This window comes from Alternaria arborescens (genome assembly GCF_004154835.1).
Source record: "Alternaria arborescens strain FERA 675 chromosome Unknown contig_12, whole genome shotgun sequence".
NCBI lineage: Eukaryota > Fungi > Ascomycota > Dothideomycetes > Pleosporales > Pleosporaceae > Alternaria > Alternaria arborescens.
This window is the reverse complement of record NW_021167867.1, coordinates 763,890-785,174: the sequence shown is the minus strand read 5'-3', so window position 1 is coordinate 785,174 and position 21,285 is coordinate 763,890. Positions and strand designations below refer to the sequence as shown.

General features: G+C 51.6%; 11 protein-coding genes across 11 annotated transcripts; 6 read left to right on the top strand and 5 right to left on the bottom strand.

Annotated features, from left to right (window-relative positions):
• Positions 1–36: 36 nt before the first annotated feature.
• AA0111_g6069 (External alternative NAD(P)H-ubiquinone oxidoreductase) lies at positions 37–1,878 on the bottom strand (the record flags this gene model as incomplete). The annotated part of the gene is made up of 2 exons (XM_028652251.1): positions 37–53; positions 111–1,878. The coding sequence occupies 2 exons, from the start codon at positions 1,876–1,878 to the stop codon at positions 37–39; spliced, it is 1,785 nt and encodes a 594-aa protein (XP_028506424.1).
• A 1,025-nt stretch (positions 1,879–2,903) lies between these two features.
• On the bottom strand, positions 2,904–5,028 carry AA0111_g6068 (Mitochondrial division protein 1; the record flags this gene model as incomplete). The annotated part of the gene is made up of 3 exons (XM_028652250.1): positions 2,904–3,176; positions 3,228–4,847; positions 4,900–5,028. 3 exons carry the CDS (start codon positions 5,026–5,028, stop codon positions 2,904–2,906), a joined length of 2,022 nt encoding a protein of 673 aa, XP_028506423.1.
• Positions 5,029–5,405: 377 nt separating this feature from the next.
• AA0111_g6067 (hypothetical protein) lies at positions 5,406–6,310 on the top strand (the record flags this gene model as incomplete). Its single annotated transcript, XM_028652249.1, has 3 exons — positions 5,406–5,476; positions 5,532–6,183; positions 6,233–6,310. 3 exons carry the CDS (start codon positions 5,406–5,408, stop codon positions 6,308–6,310), a joined length of 801 nt encoding a protein of 266 aa, XP_028506420.1.
• A 175-nt stretch (positions 6,311–6,485) lies between these two features.
• Positions 6,486–7,439, bottom strand: AA0111_g6066 (hypothetical protein; the record flags this gene model as incomplete). Its single annotated transcript, XM_028652248.1, has 1 exon — positions 6,486–7,439. The coding sequence occupies one exon, from the start codon at positions 7,437–7,439 to the stop codon at positions 6,486–6,488; it is 954 nt and encodes a 317-aa protein (XP_028506419.1).
• A 2,563-nt stretch (positions 7,440–10,002) lies between these two features.
• Positions 10,003–10,536, top strand: AA0111_g6065 (Major allergen Alt a 1; the record flags this gene model as incomplete). Its single annotated transcript, XM_028652247.1, has 2 exons — positions 10,003–10,346; positions 10,407–10,536. 2 exons carry the CDS (start codon positions 10,003–10,005, stop codon positions 10,534–10,536), a joined length of 474 nt encoding a protein of 157 aa, XP_028506422.1.
• A 565-nt stretch (positions 10,537–11,101) lies between these two features.
• AA0111_g6064 (Dol-P-Man:Man(5)GlcNAc(2)-PP-Dol alpha-1,3-mannosyltransferase) lies at positions 11,102–12,568 on the top strand (the record flags this gene model as incomplete). Its single annotated transcript, XM_028652246.1, has 4 exons — positions 11,102–11,222; positions 11,284–11,528; positions 11,611–11,889; positions 11,951–12,568. 4 exons carry the CDS (start codon positions 11,102–11,104, stop codon positions 12,566–12,568), a joined length of 1,263 nt encoding a protein of 420 aa, XP_028506421.1.
• A 14-nt stretch (positions 12,569–12,582) lies between these two features.
• On the bottom strand, positions 12,583–13,053 carry AA0111_g6063 (hypothetical protein; the record flags this gene model as incomplete). The annotated part of the gene is made up of 2 exons (XM_028652245.1): positions 12,583–12,682; positions 12,743–13,053. 2 exons carry the CDS (start codon positions 13,051–13,053, stop codon positions 12,583–12,585), a joined length of 411 nt encoding a protein of 136 aa, XP_028506416.1.
• Positions 13,054–13,740: 687 nt separating this feature from the next.
• Positions 13,741–15,472, top strand: AA0111_g6062 (hypothetical protein; the record flags this gene model as incomplete). Its single annotated transcript, XM_028652244.1, has 5 exons — positions 13,741–14,113; positions 14,191–14,419; positions 14,468–14,960; positions 15,010–15,328; positions 15,378–15,472. The coding sequence occupies 5 exons, from the start codon at positions 13,741–13,743 to the stop codon at positions 15,470–15,472; spliced, it is 1,509 nt and encodes a 502-aa protein (XP_028506415.1).
• Positions 15,473–15,741: 269 nt separating this feature from the next.
• On the top strand, positions 15,742–16,395 carry AA0111_g6061 (hypothetical protein; the record flags this gene model as incomplete). The annotated part of the gene is made up of 1 exon (XM_028652243.1): positions 15,742–16,395. The coding sequence occupies one exon, from the start codon at positions 15,742–15,744 to the stop codon at positions 16,393–16,395; it is 654 nt and encodes a 217-aa protein (XP_028506418.1).
• A 1,319-nt stretch (positions 16,396–17,714) lies between these two features.
• Positions 17,715–19,379, bottom strand: AA0111_g6060 (Histone acetyltransferase; the record flags this gene model as incomplete). Its single annotated transcript, XM_028652242.1, has 3 exons — positions 17,715–19,115; positions 19,213–19,240; positions 19,297–19,379. The coding sequence occupies 3 exons, from the start codon at positions 19,377–19,379 to the stop codon at positions 17,715–17,717; spliced, it is 1,512 nt and encodes a 503-aa protein (XP_028506417.1).
• Positions 19,380–19,652: 273 nt separating this feature from the next.
• AA0111_g6059 (hypothetical protein) lies at positions 19,653–20,729 on the top strand (the record flags this gene model as incomplete). The annotated part of the gene is made up of 1 exon (XM_028652240.1): positions 19,653–20,729. One exon carries the CDS (start codon positions 19,653–19,655, stop codon positions 20,727–20,729), a length of 1,077 nt encoding a protein of 358 aa, XP_028506597.1.
• Positions 20,730–21,285: the final 556 nt, after the last annotated feature.

Genomic DNA, 21,285 nt, shown 5'->3' with positions numbered 1-21,285 from the left:
ACACTCTAAACTTCGCTACAATAAGCCATGCATCGATTAGAAGTTCATCAAGTCTGTTTTGACGTTAGCTTAGTCACATTCCAAGAAAAGTGAGCAACGGAATAACATACCTCGTCCAAAAAGTGCTCTCTTAGTCCAGTCCATAGCAAGCAAACACCTCGTCCTGAAGCTCACACTCTGTGCGAAGTACACGCCTCTCCACAGGTAGACGGCCAACAGACCACCGCTCAGGCCATAGCCGTTGTAGTCAAAGATGGCTGCATTGCCAATGTAGGCCAAGCTACCAAGATGCTTGTACTCGAACGCTTTGTATACTGCATCGTCTAGGTCGCCGTAATCAACGTTGTTGAGTGCCATGCCAGGAGCTGCCTGAGCGATCTTGTTGAACTTGCGGCCGAGGTATTCACCCTGCTGGTTGGCACGTTGAGCGGTGGCGGGTAGGGATGTGAGCTTCGAGTCAATCTGGAAGAGAAGCTCTCTAAGCTCGCCAAAGTCTAGAGTACCAGAATTATCCTTGTCATACTGTTCGAATAGCTTGTCTAGGCGGCGAAGGTGATTTGCTGCCTGTGGGAAGCGCTGCTTGACGCGCTTGGCAATGCCGCGCCAGTCTGAGTACGAAATCTGCAGCTTCTCGGGGTCCTTACCCTTCTCCCAGGCGGTGGTGCGGAGGAAGTTTACGATGTGGTCAGAGACGTTGTTTTGGACAGTCGCGCAGTCACCAATAGCGTATACATCGCCGAGGGGTGAACCGTTTAGACGAAGGTGTGTATCGGTTTCGAGGGCATGCTTGTTGTTCTGGCCGTCAAGTTTAGCAGCGAGACGCTTGCAAAGGTCTGTCTGTGCAACACCGGTTGACCAAAGACAGAAGCCCATTGGAATCTCCTTAACTACCACCTTGCCATTTTCATCCTTTTGTGAGAAGAGGATCTTGTCTGACTGGACCTCCTTCACGCGCGAATTTGTGAGAATATCAACAGAGTCGTGTGCGAATCGTTGCTCAGCGTACTGGGACAGCGCCTCTTCGTAGGTGTTCAGGATATGACTGCGGGATTGGATGACGTGGACGGAGATTTCGTTGCGAAGAAGTCTTGGGTAGAGCTTGCAGAGGTCCTCGTTGAGCATGTCGAAGAGCTCAGCTGCGAATTCTACTCCAGTGGGTCCACCACCACAAACCACAAACGACAGGAGCCTTCGCCTCTCCTCGTCAGATGTTGTAGGTAAGCATGCTTGTTCAAGATTCTTTACGACCTGGTTGCGAATGAGTCTAGCATCGCTGATATCCTTGAGGAAGTGGCAGTGCTCAAGACCCTTTACGCCGTGGGAGTTTGAGACAGATCCGACGCCAACAACCAGCTTATCGTAAGGGACGTAGAATCTTTGCTCCTGACCATGGGCATCGACAGCTGAGCATTCGATGAGCTTCTCGGAGAACTCGACGTCTTCGGCCTTGGCCTTGAGGAAATGTCCGCGCACCCTTCGCACAATTTTTCGGACTGGTTCGACAAGGGATCGCAGCTCCAGTGTTCCTACGGTGGCAGACGGCAGCATAGGTGTGAAGAGGAAGGTGTTGGACGGTGATATAACAACAACGTGGTAGTCATCCTGGTTCAATTGCTTCAGGAGGGCCACGCTGCCCCAGCCCGTACCCAATATGACCAACTTTGGCTTGTGCTTGAGCTTCTTATTCTCAGGACATTCATCATCGTCTACGAAGTGGTCGGCGATTGGCAGGTTCTTTGGTCCTCCTCTCCTCGGGCTGAGTGCGAGTTCTGAGACGGGAATGTCGGTCGCGATGGGGTCTTCGTTGTATGTGTAGGCGTCGTAGACGAAGAAGGCGATGACCAGAACACCGCTAACGGCGACGAAAGAGCCAAGCATTGCTGCTGTTCTGTAGGCATAGCGAGCAAAACGCGATCGCGGAACATCTAGAGGTTTTGTGGAGGCAGTTCTTATCGCCGTGGTGGTGGGGGTTTGCTTGCTCAATTGTGAGGTTTGTAGGGCAGCGCGTCTCGAAGCAGAGGCTGGACTGCCATTGCTAAAGGAAGCGCGGAATTGTGCGGGCGTCGCTCGGGGCAATCTTCTGCAGAGAAGTGAGGCTCTAGAAGATGCATTGTATCCGCGTGATAGCGACGCGGCTTGTCGTGGTAGCATTGCGGGAACTCGGAGCTCTCGCGGAGCAGCTGGAAGCGGGAGAGGAAGCTGGGGCGGACAGGAATGGCGGGCAGGATGCGCCTGCGTGAGGTATGCGAGCAATTGACTCAACAATCGCAAAATTAGAGTTGAAATATCATAGGTAGATAGGACAAGCGAATGTACTATACAAGTGTGACAGGTGCATTGGAACAGGGTAGGCGTCTAGGGAAGCGCGGAAATGTTAGTCGGCATGCTCAGCGTTACGTCACCATGGCAGATCGGAGCGTCGCGGGCCATCCCTGCATCGTACAACCAAGCTTCCATCGGCCCCAGTAAACGCGTGCTTGTAACGTGCCGCGTCAGAACTGTATTATTTTGTTGCCTTCACGACGCTAGTATAGGTTGAAAGGTTGACTGTAATCAAACAACATGTATCCCGCAAACTGCGATCTGAACCGTGTCAATCATAAACACCCATCTCCTCCTCCACTAAGCATGCATCCCACCCGGGCAGATTTCATATCTCGTTGAGCTTAGTACGCGAATTGTGGATAAAGTCTGCTACATCAAGACATTGGCTTGAGCGGCCCACATGCGTCACGACTGGCGCATGGTAAAAAACATGTCGGCCATTGTGGTATCGGCAGATTGGTCCAATAGTCATGTTCCAATAAGCATTCTGCAATAGTACAACACTGCCATTTCCATGACTGGCATGTATGCGCACCAGTCATGTTCTTATATACAATTCTCTCCGCTCAGTAGCTCTACTAGCACGACCACACACCAACTGTACCATCTCTGCGTCCTTCAACGAGATAGCCATCCTTTATCCTAACATGCTCAATGGTGGGATACTTGGTCTCGTCGCTTTCATCAGCGCCGGGTCCACAACTCCAGTGTCTTCCATCCGTCTTATCGTAAACCTTGACTACGTCCTCACCCGCTGCAGACACAATGCGGCGTGAGTCGAACATCATGCTGGTGATAGGGTGGTCGTAAGCATATGCATCGGCAATGGCGCCGGTTCGGAGATCCCAGATCTGTTCATATCAGTAAACAAGCCTAGATGAAGACGGAAACGATGAACTTACGCGTATACTCCTGTCGGCACTACCGGTTACGAGGTGGACATCGTCGAATTGCAGAGCTGTGACAGGACCTGTGTGGCCGACGAGACTTCGGTGTACTTGTCCGCTACGCAGATCCCATAAGCGTACCATACCATCTGCGGTACCACACGCCAGTGCGGCATCGAAGACTTGAATAGCGCCTACGAAGTCGGCAGAGGAATCGGCGGAGCGTCCAGTCTGTCGCCATGTGCTCTGAGAGGTGTTTGTAGCGGTTGCTTGAGCAGCGGCCCAAAGGACATCAAGCGTCTGAACGCATCGTCCCTTGACCAGATCCCACTGTCGTAGTGTCTTATCAGCTGAGCCAGAAACCAGAGTGTCGCCGCGGAAATGGAGTGCAGTGACTTCATCGACGTGCGATTCAAGGGAGAACAGGGGGCAATCCTGCATGCTGGTCGATGGCGGTGCAGGAGGTGCATCTTCCGAGTTCTCAAAGGCCAGACCATCATCGCTTTCTTCATCGTGCTTGTTTATCCGGTTGTCCATGGGCGCATATTCAGCCTTGCTCAAGTCCCAAAGCTTGATAGAAGCGTCCATTGAGCCAGTTGCAACGATGTTTTCTTCGACCTGGAGGCAGCGCACGGAAGACAAATGACCCTCAAGCATTCCGATGCACCGGCCGGCGCTCAGATCCCATACTCGTACGGTGTCATCCAGAGATGCCGTGACCATCATACCCCATGGCGCGTCAAAGTCCATGGCGGTGATGGAGTCCATGTGCGCGGGCAGTTCCTTGATCTTGGATCCTGATTGCAGATGTTCGTGTAGTACGGGCATGGACATTCTCTTGGAAAGCCTCTTCGCCTTGTTCTTCGTCTTTGGTGATTGTGGTATCTTCTGGTATATTGACTCGGACATGAATTCGCCCTTGCCTTCTGACTGTTCTTCGCTTGTTTGCGACTCTGCCGTCTTGGGCGCCAATGCGGCTTCGTCGTCCAGCTCTTCTTGGAGGTCCTCGATGCGGTTGTCCACGGTGAGGAGATCCTGCTCAAGCTCGCCCTCTTCGAGCTCAAGGCCGGCCAGGCGGTCGAGCACCATCTTGCGCATTGTGTTGAGGTTCGCGATCTTGTTGTCGATTTCGTGTATTTCGGCGACACACATGTGTTTCCGCACGCCCATCATCTCTAACCGGTGGCCCATGGCGTTTCTCTGCTTCCTCAGCTTCTGCATGGACGGCGGGACGTTGGGGTCGTCTTCGTCCTGGCCGCCGCCAATGAGCCTCTGGCCGCGCGCGTTGTGGCGGCCATGTTTGTTCGCATGGCTGTCGGGCTTGTCGGGCAGCGAGGCTTCGAAGCCCTGGAAGAGAGAGAACTCGCTGTTGTCCTCGGGGATGTTGGACAGCAGGTCGTTGGGGATGTAGGCCAGTGCTCGCTGCTGGATCTCGGGGACGGAGATTCGCGAGCGCACGATCTCGCGGGGGGTGGTCTGGGCGAAGGAAAAGACGGATCGCTGCATCAGAGGGCGCTTCAGCTCGCGGTGGAGCTCCCCAATCGCGTTCTGGTAGTGCTGGGTGACTCCTTCGGCGCCTATCAAGCTGCCAGCGGTGGCAGTCACTTTTTTGCCAAAAGCTTGCAGATGGCGGGTCTAGCGAGCATTAGCATCACCGTCTGCGAGTTGGAAATTGCGGTGGGGCTACATCTGGGAGGGCGTCTAGATAGCTGCCCTCGTCATTGCTGTCGTCGAAGGCCTGCGAGTACCGGGGCGAGCGCGGGCTGGTGGACCTCCCGCGACCTGGTGATCCATTGCGGGCGGTTGACGAGGCCATGCGAGCAGGCGTGGCGGGTGGGACTCAACGGGCGGCGCAGTGCAAGAAACCGTCTTTATGTCATCATTTGTCTTCGCATTCCAGTCTCAGTGCTGCTCGCGTGCTCAATGGGAGAGGCCAGGAGGCGGTGAGGCGCGTGGTGGTGCTGAGAGAGGGATAGATATGTACAGAACGCTCTGGTGGTGGTGGGCGGTCTTGTTCTCGCTGCATGTGGGTGGAGCTCAGCCGTCGGCAATGCGCCTGCGTCATGGGCCGAAGAGCAGCGCCGATGGTCGGGTACATGCTCGTTGTACCACCAGCGCCGACTATCATGGCTGCCAACACCATTCACGCACACGCACACGCTCCCTCTTTCTGCATCTTGTCGACGAGGAATCATGGACGCGGCCATTGACCTCTCGGATGCCTCCAAGGCCCTGGACCTGGCCAACATCCGCTTCCAGCTCATGTGCGCGCCCTCCCCACTATGCGCCCGTCTGAGTCAAACTGACAGCCAACAACAGTCGTCTCGAGGACACAATCACCTTCCACCTGATTGAGCGCGTCCAGTTCCCGCTGAACAAGACCATCTACCTGCCCGGCGGCGTCGACATTGGTGAGCCCGACACCAGCCTGTTCGACTGGATGCTGCGCGAGCAGGAGCGTCTCCAGTCCCTCGTCCGCCGCTACCAGTCGCCCGACGAGTACCCCTTCTTCCCCGAAGTCCTCCAGGAGCCCATCCTCAAGCCCCTCAACTACCCCCAGATCCTCCACCCCAACAATGTCAACGTCAACGCCCAATTGAAAGACTGCTACATCAAGCACATCCTGCCCGCAGCATGCGCCCCGACCGACCGCGAGGACAGGGGAGAGTCGCAAGAAAACTACGGATCCTCGGCCACGTGCGATGTCATGACCATCCAGTCCTTGTCGCGGAGGATACACTTTGGCAAGTTTGTTGCAGAGGCCAAGTTCCAGCAGGAGACTGAGCGCTTCGTCAAGTTGATCAAGGACGAAGACAGAAAGGGCATCGACGAGGCCATCACAAATGCCGCCGTGGAGAAGAAGGTCCTGGAGAGGTTGAGACTAAAGGCGAAGACATACGGCACAGACCCAGACCTGGGCGCTAATGGTTCGTCTAAGGTAAACGCAGACGCAGTGGTCGGAATGTACAAGGTAAGTTACTCTACTGCATTTTCACCAGGGCATTCTAACAACCTCGCAGGATTGGGTCATTCCTCTGACCAAGGAAGTTGAAGTCGAATATCTCATGCAACGACTAAAGGGCACGCAATGGGAGTAAACCTCTGATACAATGAAAACAACATATCCACTGCGCCATATCTTGAAACCCCATCTCCAGCAGTTGCAACCGATTCGTGATTGAAATCTGGAGTGCTATATTATCACTTTTCAACGCGCTGACGCTGTATTCTAGCTGATTTCTTGTTACATCAACACAATCGATGTCGGCTCGTTCAAGTCAGGCGGTGAAACTCGACAGCATGTGTTTCGTTCGCCGTCTGGCGCGCCTCTTCTTTCCAATCTAACAGCCTCCTTTCGAGCCGAGTCTCCAGCGTGCTAAAGTATGTTCGCCAGATCCAGTGACCAATAGCACCGCACGCCAACGCCACGCTCGTCGTAGCTACAAATGTATGCACCGATACAGGGGAGCCTGGTACTGTGAACGGAATAGAGGGACTGAGCAAAAGACCTGCCGCAAGTCCAACGATCAAGCACAGCTGCTGATAGTAGTCCTCTCGATTGACCTGGTATTGCACAATGGTGGCAAAACTGTATAGAAGTGTGACTATCATGAAAACACCGTCCGACGGGTCATGAAGTACATTAGGACCCAGCATCGAGTCTGAGCGACACGGAGTGGTCGAGTTGCGGCAAGCGTAGTAGTCCTGCAAAACCATAAAGCAGCTCCACTGTCCCCACATGGGTATACATAGGCCGATCAAACTGGGACGGTATGGCTGCAGCTCGATGACACCGTAGGTACGCCAGAAAACCGCTGTCTTTCCTTTAGGGCTCTTGCGTACTGGGAAACCATGCTCATGCAGCGACTTGTAAACAGCTCGGGCATCGGGTGCCTGAGCAACCCAAACAAGCGGTCTTGTTGCTGATTCATCATGTTCGTCTTCTACTGCCCTATCAAACCAAACATCTGAGGCATCTATTGTAGGGTCGTAGCACTCCGACTCCATAATCCACCGCAACAAATCGGTAGTGCTGCAGTAGTAGAACTTGGTGTTTGCCTGGAACTTGTCGCTCCACACTTTCGGTGGAGTCTTAAAATTATTTGATTCGCCATGCACGAATACTACATCGAGATCTGTATCGTTCGTGGTTTCGATTGTGGAAGCTTCGACATGGCTAAAGACACTGCGGGGAAGATGTTTTGAGCCACCTAACGTATCTGACATGTCGCAGAGGGAGGGGCAGGTCAGGATCGCTTGACCGACAAAACCTCGTCGTAGCTGTGCTCTGGAGGAACGGACACTGTCCTTCGGCTACTTTATGAGATGGTTATACAGTTGATTCGGATGAGGTTGTGTATGGCGGTCAGTCCATCGTTTTGTTTAGCCTTTGGAACAACCTTGGAAAGGTCGCTGACCAAATCGTCATAGCTGTCATATAACACCTTCTGTATGGTCGCCCCCCAAGTTACAGCCACGCTTGGGAATGGCCTACTATCGCCTAACCATTGTATGTTCTTCTCGCACACGGACGCTCGTTCATCGCCACCAACCTGCTTCTTTGCAGTTGTTCTGAAAGTAATATGGAAGTTTCAAAGATTACATGCGCAAAATGCCCAATCATCTCTTCCATACAACACAGATGACGATCTTGTGAATAGCGCTAGTCGACAGCCAATCGAATACTCAAGTAGACCTCAGTCTCCCACGTTCCCGAGCTTGTTCCACATTTCCATATCGGTTCCTGCATCGACCCCATCATCCTCCACTGCTCCATCGATACCGTTCCATATGCTTACTACATTGGCTTCTTTGTCAGCATCACAAGATAAACTCGAAAAGCTCTCGCTAGCCACGTTTCACAAAAGTCGCTTTCCGTATCATTGACTGAAGCATAGTCAAGATCCTTATCACTGCTCTCGCTATCCTTATCGGAGTATTGGTCCTTGTCACTGTATTCATCCCTGTTGGTTGTAGAATTATCTTCGGAATCATCCTCGGCATCGCCCTACTGAAGGTCAACTTCACTACTATAGGGGGACTGCCGTCGTCTCATCAACACTTCCGTATACGTCTAGCACCTTCGCACTCCCAGCCGTCCTGAGGTAGTTCAAGCTAGGCAAAGCCGAGATGTCCTACGATGAATCCCCACATCTTGTCACCCCATACTTCCGGCTGTTCCTGAAGATTCGAAGACCAATCCGCAGTGTCGAAGCCGAGACCCCCACCGCTGATAGGTCATGGACGACCATTCCGATGGCTCCACTCAAATGTTGCCAGCGTCGACAATACGATGTCACGTCCAATGTCATTGCTAACTAGGTACCAGTGCAGAGACATCGATCCGTCAGGCTCCGATTAGATTAGCAAACCATTCAGTCAGGTTCCGAGGAGATGGCGGGTGTCGTCATTTCGCAAATATAATAACGAGATCTTCGTGAATGACCGAAAGTGACCGTGCAATGTTGGTGCTCGGCCTCAGATCATCACTGCGTGTACCTGGAACTTCTTCGTGCACAGTAGGCACAACCATTGAGCGTCTGTTGCCACTCATGTGTTTCCCCAGGCTAGATGGGCCTCTTCGTAGCGTAGGACGCATGGTATTCGTTCTCGTTCTGGGCTGAGCCCTCGATCGCGGGTCCAGAAATAGCAAAAATAGCGTACCGCCGGAACAACTCCGATCGGGCATTAGTGGTGATGGTGTCGATGGCAGTCTCCGCTCTCTGAGCGTGGACCCTTGAACACGAGCCTTCAGGTGATCGGCAGCCACACCCGTCACAACCGTCTATGATGCAATGCACTCACGGCTCAAAGTTCCATCATCTCGGTTCATTTCCAAGCGACATCGTATTTTGATCCTTCGTCCAAGAAAGATCTTCATGCTAGTTATTCAGGCTCCATGGAAAGAACCAGATTACTGATCGCACTCGGGCCACCCAGACGGCGGGCGATGAGGCCGCTCGCAGTTCATGGACGGACCGACAGGAACTCTAGGAAATTGAAGTCATGATTGACATTGCCATATTTCCTAGAATCCACAGCACTCAGACTCTACATCTCAGCACGAATAACCTCTTTGCCGCGTTCCGAGTGTGCTGATAAGCTACAGTTGTTCTTATCCCAGCATCGGAGTCTGTACCGCAACAATACGAATCTAAAAGATGCAGTCGCCTCTCACCATCGTATCCATCGTAACAGCAACTAGAATACCTGTAGCCCAGGACGTCACATTGCTAGCGTCCTGAAGCGAGTTCTTGTGCGGCCGATCGGCCAGCGCACGATGCTACTGCGCAGACCCTATTCATCCTACTAAACGTCACATCTCGTATATTTGGCACGGTTCTAGCGCCGTTAGGTTTACCAGCTGTCTGGATAGGACGTATTGTCGCCTCATCCGGTCACCCCGGATGCCGCTAATGGCTCATGACACTATTAACGAGGGTTCTGAGGCTCCAAAAATGGGGCAGTAGTGTCTTTCCGGCGCTGTCGGCATGGGCCGATGCTCGTGTTTCCAGAAAGGTTTTCATGGTACCCCTCTGGCGTGTTCTTGTGGGCATGGCCAAGGGGGACGCTTGATGTCAATCGCCTCGTATTGAACCTTGGAAGAGGACGGGCATGATGATCGTGGTAGCAGTAGCATACCCCAGATACGAGATGCGATGATATATAATGCCAGGCAAGTGTCCTGTCTTAAACTCATCATCCAACAACAGCCTTCATATCCAACAACAACTACTCAACTACAAAAACTCTATTCTTCAACCTCAAACCTCAAATCAACTTCATGAAAATGCAGTTCACCACCATCGCCTCTCTCTTCGCCGCCGCTGGCCTTGCCGCTGCTGCTCCTCTCGAGTCTCGCCAGGACACCGCATCCTGCCCTGTCACCACTGAGGGTGACTACGTCTGGAAGATTTCCGAATTCTACGGACGCAAGCCGGAAGGAACCTACTACAACAGCCTCGGCTTCAACATCAAGGCCACCAACGGAGGAACCCTCGACTTCACCTGCTCTGCTCAGGCCGATAAGCTTGAGGACCACAAGTGGTACTCCTGTGGCGAGAACAGCTTCATGGACTTCTCTTTCGACAGCGACCGCAGCGGTCTGCTCCTGAAGCAGAAGGTTAGCGACGAGTAAGTTATCCTTGTACCTTCGATTACTTCGCAGATTCAGATATACTAACATATCCCCAGCATCACCTATGTCGCTACCGCCACTCTTCCCAACTACTGCCGCGCTGGCGGTAACGGCCCCAAGGACTTTGTCTGCCAGGGTGTTGCCGACGCCTACATCACCCTCGTCACTCTCCCCAAGAGCTCTTAAGCGATAGTTGGTCGAGCATATAAGAAGCATCAAATTCTCTTACTGTAAATTTTCTATTAGCGCATTCAAGATAGACATTCCTTATTCTAGACTTAATTTAACCATTTATCTGGTCACTCAAAGTGTTCGGTCAGTGTCGAAGGTACTAAAGCGGTGATGTGCGGCTTATCGACCACGGGTAGAATGAATGAACCACACACAACAATCACATCATTACATGCTAAAGTAAGCAAACAGATTTTGAGTTGGACTGTAAGCATAAGGATTTCTCCGTTCTTGTTGCGATGATCTTTTTGACAGCCAAAATCTCGCGCTTACCCTTATAAGTATAAAACAGATGCATGCGCATCGCCGTCTGACCCCAAAATAACACATCCACCTCACATCAAACCACTATTTACATACGCCTCGCACGAGGAAATCGATGCCTGAAACACACGTCGCGCGAAACCATCATCCTTGAAACTTCAAACCTCCTTCCCACGTGACACGCGACGCGAACTATAACACCATCGTCAACCCGCGAACTTGCCATCCTCAAAACCGCGTACAACAACAGCCCGCCATGTCACTACTCGCCCGCGCGAAAGACCTGGCCTACAATCCCGATCACACAAGATGGATGACACCTCTCTTGCTCATTGCAGACGCGGCGCTTTCAGGCGTGATAATCGAGAAGATACCATGTTCGTGCTCTCCTGTCTTACTTACAAACCACCACGTGTCCTAACGAGGATATTTTCCCAGATACAGAGATAGACTGGACGACGTATATGCAGCAGATATCTATCTATTTGAAAGGCGAGCGCGATTACAAGAACATTTCGGGCTCAACAGGTCCGCTTGTGTACCCTGGTGCGCACGTATGGATCTACAAGCATCTGTACAAGTGGACAGATGAAGGGCGAGATATAGGTCTTGCGCAATACATTTTCGCAGGAGTGTATCTGCTTACGCTTGGTGTGGTTTTCCAATGTTACAGGAAGGCTAGGGTGAGTACTTTTCTCTTCTGACTATTGTTTGTCGAGGCTGGTGGACCTGCAGGTGTTGTGGTTGATGCTAATGTCTTGATAGGTCCCACCTTACGTCTTCCCGCTGCTGATTCTATCAAAGCGTATGCATAGCATTTTCATGCTGCGATGCTTCAACGATTGTTTCGCTGTACTATTCTTTTGGTTGGCTATCTACTGCTACCAACGCAACCAATGGCATCTGGGAAGCGCGCTGTATAGCACAGGCCTGAATGTCAAGATGAGCTTGTTGTTGCCATTGCCAGCGATGGGCATCTTGATGGTGATGAAGTTGGGCGGAAGAGAAGCATTAACGCAGGCTATGATCATTGGGCAGATTTCGGTACGTATATCTTCACATTTCCATACCTATCACTTCTCAATTGATATTGATCAAATTGTAGGTCCTATTTGGGTATCCCTTCAGAAAGCGCGCACCCAGTTACTTTGCTCGCGCTTTCGAACTCAGCCGTGCCTTCCTCTACAAGTGGACCGTGAACTGGCGCTTCGTCCCAGAATCAACATTCCTCTCCCGGCCTTTCGCCATCGGCCTACTCGCTCTCCATGTTGGCCTCCTTGTCTGGTATGCACGAACCCGCTGGATCAAGCCTTCGAAGCGCAATGTTCGCGAGTTCCTCAAACTTTGTATTCCAGCCATTGAGCCACGCGACCAAGATACCATGTCTAGCAAGATTACGCCCGACTTCATCATGACGACAATGCTGACCGCGATGACGATTGGATTACTCTGCGCGAGGAGTCTGCACTACCAGTTCTACTCTTACATTGCATGGAGCACGCCCTTCCTGCTGTGGAAAGCAGGTTTCAATCCGGCCGTGGTATATGCATTATGGGGCGCGCAAGAGTGGGCGTGGAATGTGTACCCAAGTACATCGGCTAGTTCGGTGACGGTTGTGGGCGTTCTGGCGATTACGGTCGCAGGCGTATGGTGGGGAACGAGGAAAGAGTACGAAGGCGTGACGAAGGGTATAATCGAGGAGGATCATGAGCACGCTGAGTGAGTGCAATCGCAGGCTCAGTCTTCGTCTGAGTCGGTGGGCGGCATCTTTCCGACGGTTGATTCTTCTTCATCGCTATCCTCGACATAGGTGGACTTCTTTACGAACTCCTTGGGCCTGTATATTATGTTATTAGCGCTCTGTACACATATCACATGATACCCGGTTGCAACATACCAGTACGCCATCTTCCTCCAGGCCTTCTCGTCGCGAACCACATTGACAATTTCTCCATCCAGTTTGTTCTCCCGATCTGCCAGCGCAGAAGTGTCTACAACCACATAGCTACCCCTCTTGATCCATACTGTCGATCTGAACCTCGCTTCCAACTCTGCAAGTACGGGCTTGCCATCTGGCAGCTCGGCGGCATAAATGTTCTTCCCCTCAGCTTTGGTAATGCGCGCGATGACGTGGTTTGGCGACATCGCGTCAGGCGGTGTGATGGTGCTGTCTATGGTGGCGAGCACATTGCGCTTTGGACGGGCCATGTTGGAGTAGAGCTTGGATAAGCAGGGTGAGGGGTGGTTGCTGATTGCGATGGTTGTGGTGCAGCAGTGGAGGGGTGCTTGGGAAATTTCCAAGTAGGAAAGGTTCGCCGCGCTCGCGGGGAAGTTTTCACCGCTCCGACCTCCAAAAGTTCGCACTTTGGCGACCGACTAGGCAAAGCGGCTTTCCATCCTCAATTCTAGACTCAGTCCTTCTCCAACTGTCGGATCCGTTACCATCTTGGAACAGCTGGTTGCAGTGGTAGACGCGTCTGTTTCGCTGCACAACGTTTCACGAGCTTCGTGATCGACTCGGTGACCGTTCACGATCTCCACACTGTTGCAGCGCGACCACACGATAAGTACTCCGTCGCTTGTGATAGGCTCCAAGTCGGAGCCGGTGGTTCTTTATCATGTGTGATATGGTAATTATGCGCTTTACAATTTATCAGCGATTGCGCCCTCAGCCCTTTGATTTGGCTAGTCGCTTTCGTTGAGCACTTCGTGGACTACCGCTTAAGGGCACAAAGTTTTCATACAATCAGTGCTCGGTAGACCTTCTCATTTATGACTCTACCTTTTTGAAAATCTTCAACACTCTTTACAGCCTGAACTGTACAATTGAAAAGCAATTGTTTTCAAGTCGCACAGCCCGATATCCTCTCCCCGCAGATTGAGGGTATCGACAACATGTCTGCATTCCACAAGTTCTTCGATATACAACCCGCGTCGAACATTACCAACCCGGAACCAACATATCAAAAGAGCAAAAGCAAAGCACCTCAAACACTTGGTGATGTAGGTGTATTGCCGGATGTTGAACTCACGGACTTTGCTTCTCGCAATACAGACAATGGTCGCCAGGCTTCAGTCTCGGAATTTGATATGCCAAAGGGTGCGCAAACCCCCAAGACTCCCAATGAGCTTGAGATGAGTCGCCCGGCTACACCGATTCGAGAAGATGCGGTTGGCAGGGAGAGGATGTGGAACGCTGAGCCCATGACCAAATGGAGGATCTTGTGCTGCTGCATGATCTATTTCTCAAACGGAATAAACGATTCAGGTATGGAGGATTGCGAATCTGAACTTACACACCATTTTCATGGTACCAAGTGCGGACAAACACTGACTGTTGACCAGTTGTTGGCGCTTTGATCCCATACATGGAGTCGTACTACCACATCTCATACTCGATCATGTCTCTGGTCTTTGTCGGCAATGCCATCGGTTTTATCTCTGCTGCCTTTTTCACCAATTCAATTTTGGGAAAGTTCGGAAGAGCAAAGACGTTGATATTCGCAGAGTTGATACAACTATCTGCATATATTATCCTTGTGTGCACGCCTCCTTATCCTCTCGTCATCGTATCGTAAGTCTGCGGTCCAAGATGTCAACAATGCACTGCTAACATCACTAGCTTTTTCTTATTAGGATTTGGTGCCGCTATCAACCTAGCGCTCAACAACGTGTACTGCGCGAATACGCATCCACCCAGTGTCATTCTTGGCCTGGCGCATGGTAGTTATGGCGTCGGAGGAATAATAGCACCTATCATCGGGACAGCGATTGTTTCGCAAGGAATCCTGTGGTCACGCTTCTACTTCATATGTGTCGGGCTGCGACTTTGCTGCATCGCCTTCGCCGCATGGTCCTTCTGGTCATACAGGGAAGACTCTGAGGAGACCCTCCTGGAAGCCACGACTAGCAGGCAAACTTCCGCAGAGAATGCCGCGTCAAAGCTGAAGAATCTAAAGCTCGCCTTGAAGAACAAGGTGACCATATTCGGGGCACTGTTCATTTTCGCATACCAAGGAGCTGAAGTGAGCATCTCCGGCTGGTTCATCTCGTACCTCATCAACTACCGTAATGGGGACCCTGCGAAGGTTGGATACGTCACAGCAGGCTTCTGGGTATGTAGAACGTCTTTATGCTGCAATAGACATGCTAATTCTCCAATAGGCTGGAATCACTCTTGGCCGTTTTGTACTCACTCATGCTGCACCCAAAATAGGCGAGAAGAGATTCGTCGTCATCCTCACAATTGGAACAGTAGGCCTTCAGCTTTTGGCATGGTTGACGCCGAACTTGATTGGAAATGCGGTCGCTGTATGCTTGCTGGGTTTGTTGTTGGGCCCTGTCTACCCTTGTGCGCAGACCATCTTTTCGCGTCTCATGCCTCGTCATGTTCAAACAACTGCAATCGGCTTCATAGGCGGTGCAGGAAGTTCAGGCGGTGCAGTCGCTCCATTCACAACTGGTGTTCTCGCACAAGCCTCTGGTAAGTTGCCACTTTCCAAGACGCAAACATCGACTAACTGATCTCGCAGGTACTTGGGTGCTTCACCCTGTTGCAATTGGTATGTATGCCGTCATGATGGTTTGCTGGTTCGCATTGCCCAAGGTGCGCAAGCGGACTGAGTAGAGTTACCGATCTTGCGACAATGTCGGGGTCAGTGGACGCCGCAACCGAAATGTTCGTCTGATACGAGAAACGCCATGACATCATCTCGATAACCGCGTTCCTTACGGGGTCCACGGAACGCGTTGCTTGTGCACCGACAAAACGACCACATCAGCGCCTCTGGTATATATATGAAGACAGCTTTACTTTTCTTGAATCCTCCTTATCTCCTTTGGTGATTGTTGCCATATCCCCCCAAAAATCCCCCAATTTCACACTAGCCCAACAACATGTCAGCAACACAGACCGTACAAATTATAAGCATATCCACAGCGCTGCTGGCGTCGGGTGGCATCGCAGCATTGTCCCTTTTCGACATACCCATGATACAATCACAACCGGCATCCCGCTCTCTTCCTATGGTACGCTGGCTTTTCTCACGGGGCTCTCACACCTTCCCAACCGCGGCAATTACTTCAGCCTCCGGCTTCGTCTATCTCGCTTACAGCGCCCTTCCCACCTCATCTCTCAACTCCACATCGTCATTACTCCAGCATGCTGTGAAGGGAAAGCCAGGACTCTACCTTGTAGCCGCAGTACTTTCCTTCAGCATCGCACCAATCACCAGTTTTATGATACCAACCAACTTTGCCCTTATCAGGAAGAATGAGGAACTGGGCGGGAGCCGAAGTGCAGCATCTGCTGAGTATCGAGAGAAAGCTGGATTGAAGGGGCGAAGCGCTGATGAATCTGTCGATAGCAAGGATGACGTGAGTCAATGGAAAGACTTGAGCGTACCACAAGAGAAGACCGAGAAGAACAGTAGCGAAGCGGAAGATAAAGAAGTGAGCGAGCTGTTGGACAAGTTTGGTAAGCTAAACATGCTCCGAGCGCTGGCTATTGGGTTGGGTGGTATTGCGGGGTTGATGGCTGCGTTGGCGTAGGACTACTACAAAAGCTTGGTCGTCTGTTCTTGAATTGGGAGTAATCAGTAATCACGCCAAGCACTTTGACATGCCGAAAGTGTCCGCCCTGCGCCTTATCCCACGAATCACGTTACATGTTTCTTCTGATCACGACATCAGTTGTACAGCTGACGTGAGATAGCCTACTGCCACTTCTGTAGGGAAGTCGAAGCAGCCAGGGTGATTGTGTAGCGGAGTAGGAGTTTCAGCTTGCTTCCGGCCCATCTTCTGATCCAGTAGTCATATATAACCTCACTCCGTGCCCAAGTCATACCCTGATCAAGTCCATTGATACCACTCGTACCACAATATGCATCGCATCTTTCTACTCCCAGAATTGCTCATGGAAATCATCTCCTTCCTGCCACCCACAGACCTTCGTACCTGCGCCTCAGTCTCGAGACACTGGAAAGAAACACTCCGGCTCAACCTCCATCCTCGCAACTTTCCTCTACCTGACACTGTTTGTAATGATCCCAGCACTCCAAGACCATACATACTCAAGAAATTACCTCAATCCATCTCATCTCTCGCCCAAGATATCGTCCATCGAACAACGCTGTGGCAGAATGCAGGGGTCGTTTTGGATATCTCAGACGACTACTACTTCTGGCACGAAGGTGCTTACAGTAACCTTCTCTCTACACTGAGCCAGTACTTGCATCCTTGGCTGGGAAAGCATGTGTGTGAGTTTGTTGGTGGTCTGGAAGAGATAGCGAGGGGAGACATGGGAATTTGTGTCAGGACGAAGTTGGGTGCGGAAAAGTTGGATGAGTGGTTTAGGGAGGGTGAAAGGGAAGTGGGCAGGGAGAGGAGTGTGATAGATGCGTACTTGTCAAAGCCTGTAACGCGGAAAGTAGAGGTTTATTGTGTAGAAGGGGCGACGTGGGATCAAGAGTACGTCAATGTACTACAAAGAGGAGCAAGGAAAGAATGGCAGCAGCGCTGTGTAAAGATCGAACGAAGAAACGGGATTCGATTAGGAGATGTGGTCGATGAGTTGAGGGGCATGCTGAAACCTAACGAGGTGGTGACGGAGTTTGGGAGGGATGTGCAAAAGGAGGTGCTGCTGGAATGGAGATTCGATGATGCAGCAATAAGAATGATGTGTTTTGAGTGGTTGGACAGCACGGGATAAGGGCTGTACTACTAGGGGAGAACGAAATGCTGTGAGAAAGCGTTGGACGCTCTAAAGTAATATCAATCAGAGCCTGGGTATACTATGAAGCAGTAAACTATCAACGCCACGCGCCAAACCAATGATTACAAGATCAAAAGAAGCGAAAGGATGAAAAGTCTCACCAATTCCATGTCCGACTTGCTGCAGAGAACACGGGTGGCTTCCAGATCAGGCGATCAGGATCGATGCTCCTCTTGCCTTTCAGCTTTTCCTTTGCCTTTTGTCTCTCCCGCTGCGCAATAACTGCATCTGTAAGGACGACGACATGCTGATTCTTGCTATATCGCAGCATGTTCAGGTTCTGCAGGGTGTGTAGAACATCATTCGTGGTCATTGCGGTCGCAGCACCCAGATCTTCGATATTTGCTTCTGTACGGCCAGGCTCCATAAGTATGTCGACAAGAATCTCCTGCCAGTAGGCACGATATCCCAAAAGACCCAAATCAGACAAAGGCTTTTCTGGAGACCCGAGCTTGTTTTCACGCTTGGAAAGGAGGTAAGAAAAGTCGATGAGCAGTTTACCGAAACCTTTCCGTTGGTATTGAGGGAGCGTGAGGATACAGGCTACGTTGTAGCCCTCTGCGGATTCCTTTTCTTTGGAGAAGTAGCCTACGAAATGGCAGCCGTGTTCGTCGCGAGTGCACATGCAGTAGAACAAGAAAGGGTCAACATCGTAGTAGAGCGTCTTGTGATCTAAGAAGAGTTTTGAAAGCAGACAAAGATTGCGACACCATGTTCGCTGCCTCCTCCCGTCGATCTCGAAGAAGGATACGTAGTCATCTCGGTATATTTCGTTGCCAGGGGGGTGAAGGAGGTGGCACTTTGAACGGTGGCGCTCGAACTGCGTAACTTCGCCGTAGTAAGAGAGACAGAATTCGCAGATGTAGACTACATCTGAATCTACAAAGTCGACTGGGTAGGGTGAGAAGTACCAAGGCTCGACTTCGAACTTGCCCATCTGAATCTTCTCCAAGTTACGCACTCGTGAGATTTCGGTCTGGTTCTGCGTCATGGATCCTGATGTACGGAGCTTTTCGATTTCGTCTTCTCTCGAGTAATCCTGGGGTGGCATGGCCTTTGCTGCTGCAGCGGCATCCTGCACGTCGACGAGGTCCATCTCCTCGTCCTCGGGTTTTGGTGTGCCATCGGTAACTTCGCTTGTCACTATCAACTCTTGATTTTCTTTTCCACTTGCTTTAGATGGCCTTGGTGCTTTGCCTGGCAAGTTGCTAGACGTCGACTCTGGGGTGCCAGAGATCTCGCGGTCAAGTTTGCTGCGTGATCGCTTGAGATTCTTCTGATCAGACTTTGAAGGTGCTTTGTCAGTCTTAACGGCAGTGCCCTTCTTCTTGTCGGCTTTTTCAGGCGCAGGCCACTCCACTTCTCTCGAAAGATCTATCCGTTCGGCTTCGATCCATTCATCCAAACGTTTGTTGAATTCCTCATAATGAACATAAAACTTGGGCCTGCCCTGCCGTGTTTGGATGGACAGTATTTCAGCTTTGCGCTTCTCTCCGTCCTGTGGGGTGTTAGTTGAGGTTTCAAAAGACTTGGTGTTTCCATCCTGATGATGGATGCTGCTGGGGCTCGCGTCGCGCATCACGCTATTCACGTACCTTCTCAACCCACGCCTTCACACCAGTCCTGCACGCAATACATCAGCATACGTGTTCAGATTTTGCGCATGGTGTCGCACTCACCTGAGCTGTGCAAGAGTGGCAAAGCCAGTTTCTACTGGCGCCGGCGTGCCGGAGGGCTCATGCGAGTTCTCTCGAGGCGCCATGATGATGCGCTGCGTGTTTCTCGACTATTGCAGTTTTTGGGTCACGTTGTGAAGTTTGATGTCGCGATGATGTTGAGGGTGCTGTCCTGTGTCGCGATGTTGCCGCCTGCCGATCGGGCCTTTGCGTCGCGTCGAGCCGACATCTGGAATGTGCTAGCGCGCGTTTGAACTTTTGCTCGCGGAAACTGTGCGGAGAAAGTCGAACGGCCAACATTCTCGACAACCACTGACAGGACGACCCTCACACCGCTATGCCGCGCGGGTAACGACAAAATGGCTCCAATCGATCTCGGCACTCTGTCCAGCAACTGGAAGATACTGCAGCAGCGCCTGAAGCCTTCAACGCCGGCAACACCTCCAAAGAACAAGAAGTTGGAAGAAGAAAAGCCGTCTTCACTCAAGCGCAAGCGACCACAGCACGCCAATGGGAAGCACGGAGATGAACCAGCAAAGTCTGTAAACGGCTCACAGAAGAACACACCGCACAAACCCCTGCCTTCGAGGAAGCGACAGAAGATGGAAGAGCCTACGTCTGTGGGCGCTTCAGTCAAGCAGCATGACACCAAATCCCTCTCTAAGAGCGTCTCGATGCCCTCTCTCAAGAAGACGCCTCTTCTGAGCGACCCGCGAGACGCTGCAGCTGCTGTGTCAATCCTCGAACCACATCCCGACTTCCCCGATGTAGAGAACGAGGGCGTGTCAGAAGTAGCGTTACCCGGCAAATACGTCGCGTTAGATTGCGAGATGGTGGGAGTAGGACCAGAGCCCAACCGCGACTCTGCGCTAGCGAGAGTGTCTCTGGTCAACTTTCACGGTCACCAGGTCTACGATTCCTACGTCCAGGTACCACGACAGATCGAAATCACCGACTATCGAACACATGTCTCTGGTATCGAGCCCAGGCATCTTCGCAAGGACGTCGCGCGACCCTTCGACGAAGTACGAAACGACCTTAAGATCCTTCTCACCGGGCGCATACTCGTTGGTCACGCGGTGAAGAATGACCTCGACGTGCTCATCTTGAAGCATGACAAGCGCTTCATTCGCGATACATCCAAGTTCTCAAAGTTCAGAGAATTGGCCACCATACCAGGGCGCACACCAGGTTTGAAGCTATTGGCAGAGAAGCTGTTGGGCGTGGAGATTCAAGTCGGTGCGCATAGCTCGGTCGAAGACGCCCGGGCTACTATGGCGCTCTTCAGGTTGGAGAAGGACAGCTTCGAGCTTGAGGTACGGCAGAAGTATGGCAACATCCGCCTCGACGCAATTGGACCAGAAGTCGACGTCGGTGGTAGTGAAGATACCAAAAAGAAGAGCCGGAACAGGAAGAAGAAAAAGAAGAGGAATTAAAAGGCAGCGAGATGTAATCTCGCCATTGTTGTTGTTTCTGATTTTGCTGCATTTGCATGGAGTCTTGCATGGTACGGATACCCTGAAAAGTCCACGTGTTCATCATTACTGTTGGATTTTGTATTGTTGGTAGCAGTAGCTTCTACAAGCTCTGGCCAAGGTTGTCTTTAGCCGGGAATGGATCAGATATTTCCACCACCTGTATTGAACAAAGGCTTTTTTCTGACGTGGAGTCTTCCGTCCATTTCTGAAGTAATGACCACCCAAGCCACAGATTAGTACGAGGCCAAATGCGATTCTGACTATATAGCATCAACTTGAGGTATCGCGAGGTGGGGCGTCATGCACATGGCTGACCTGCCAACACCACCTAGGTATCAACTCCCCAAATATTTGTCCGCTACCAATCATCGTCACGTCCAGCCGAAACTCACTCCACCTATCGGGTGCTTTCCGGAACTTCTAGACATGACCAAAATTGCACAGTTTGCACTCGTCCGACACAGCAAGTTCGACGACGCATACTCGGAGCTTAGCGGAGATAACATCCACCATG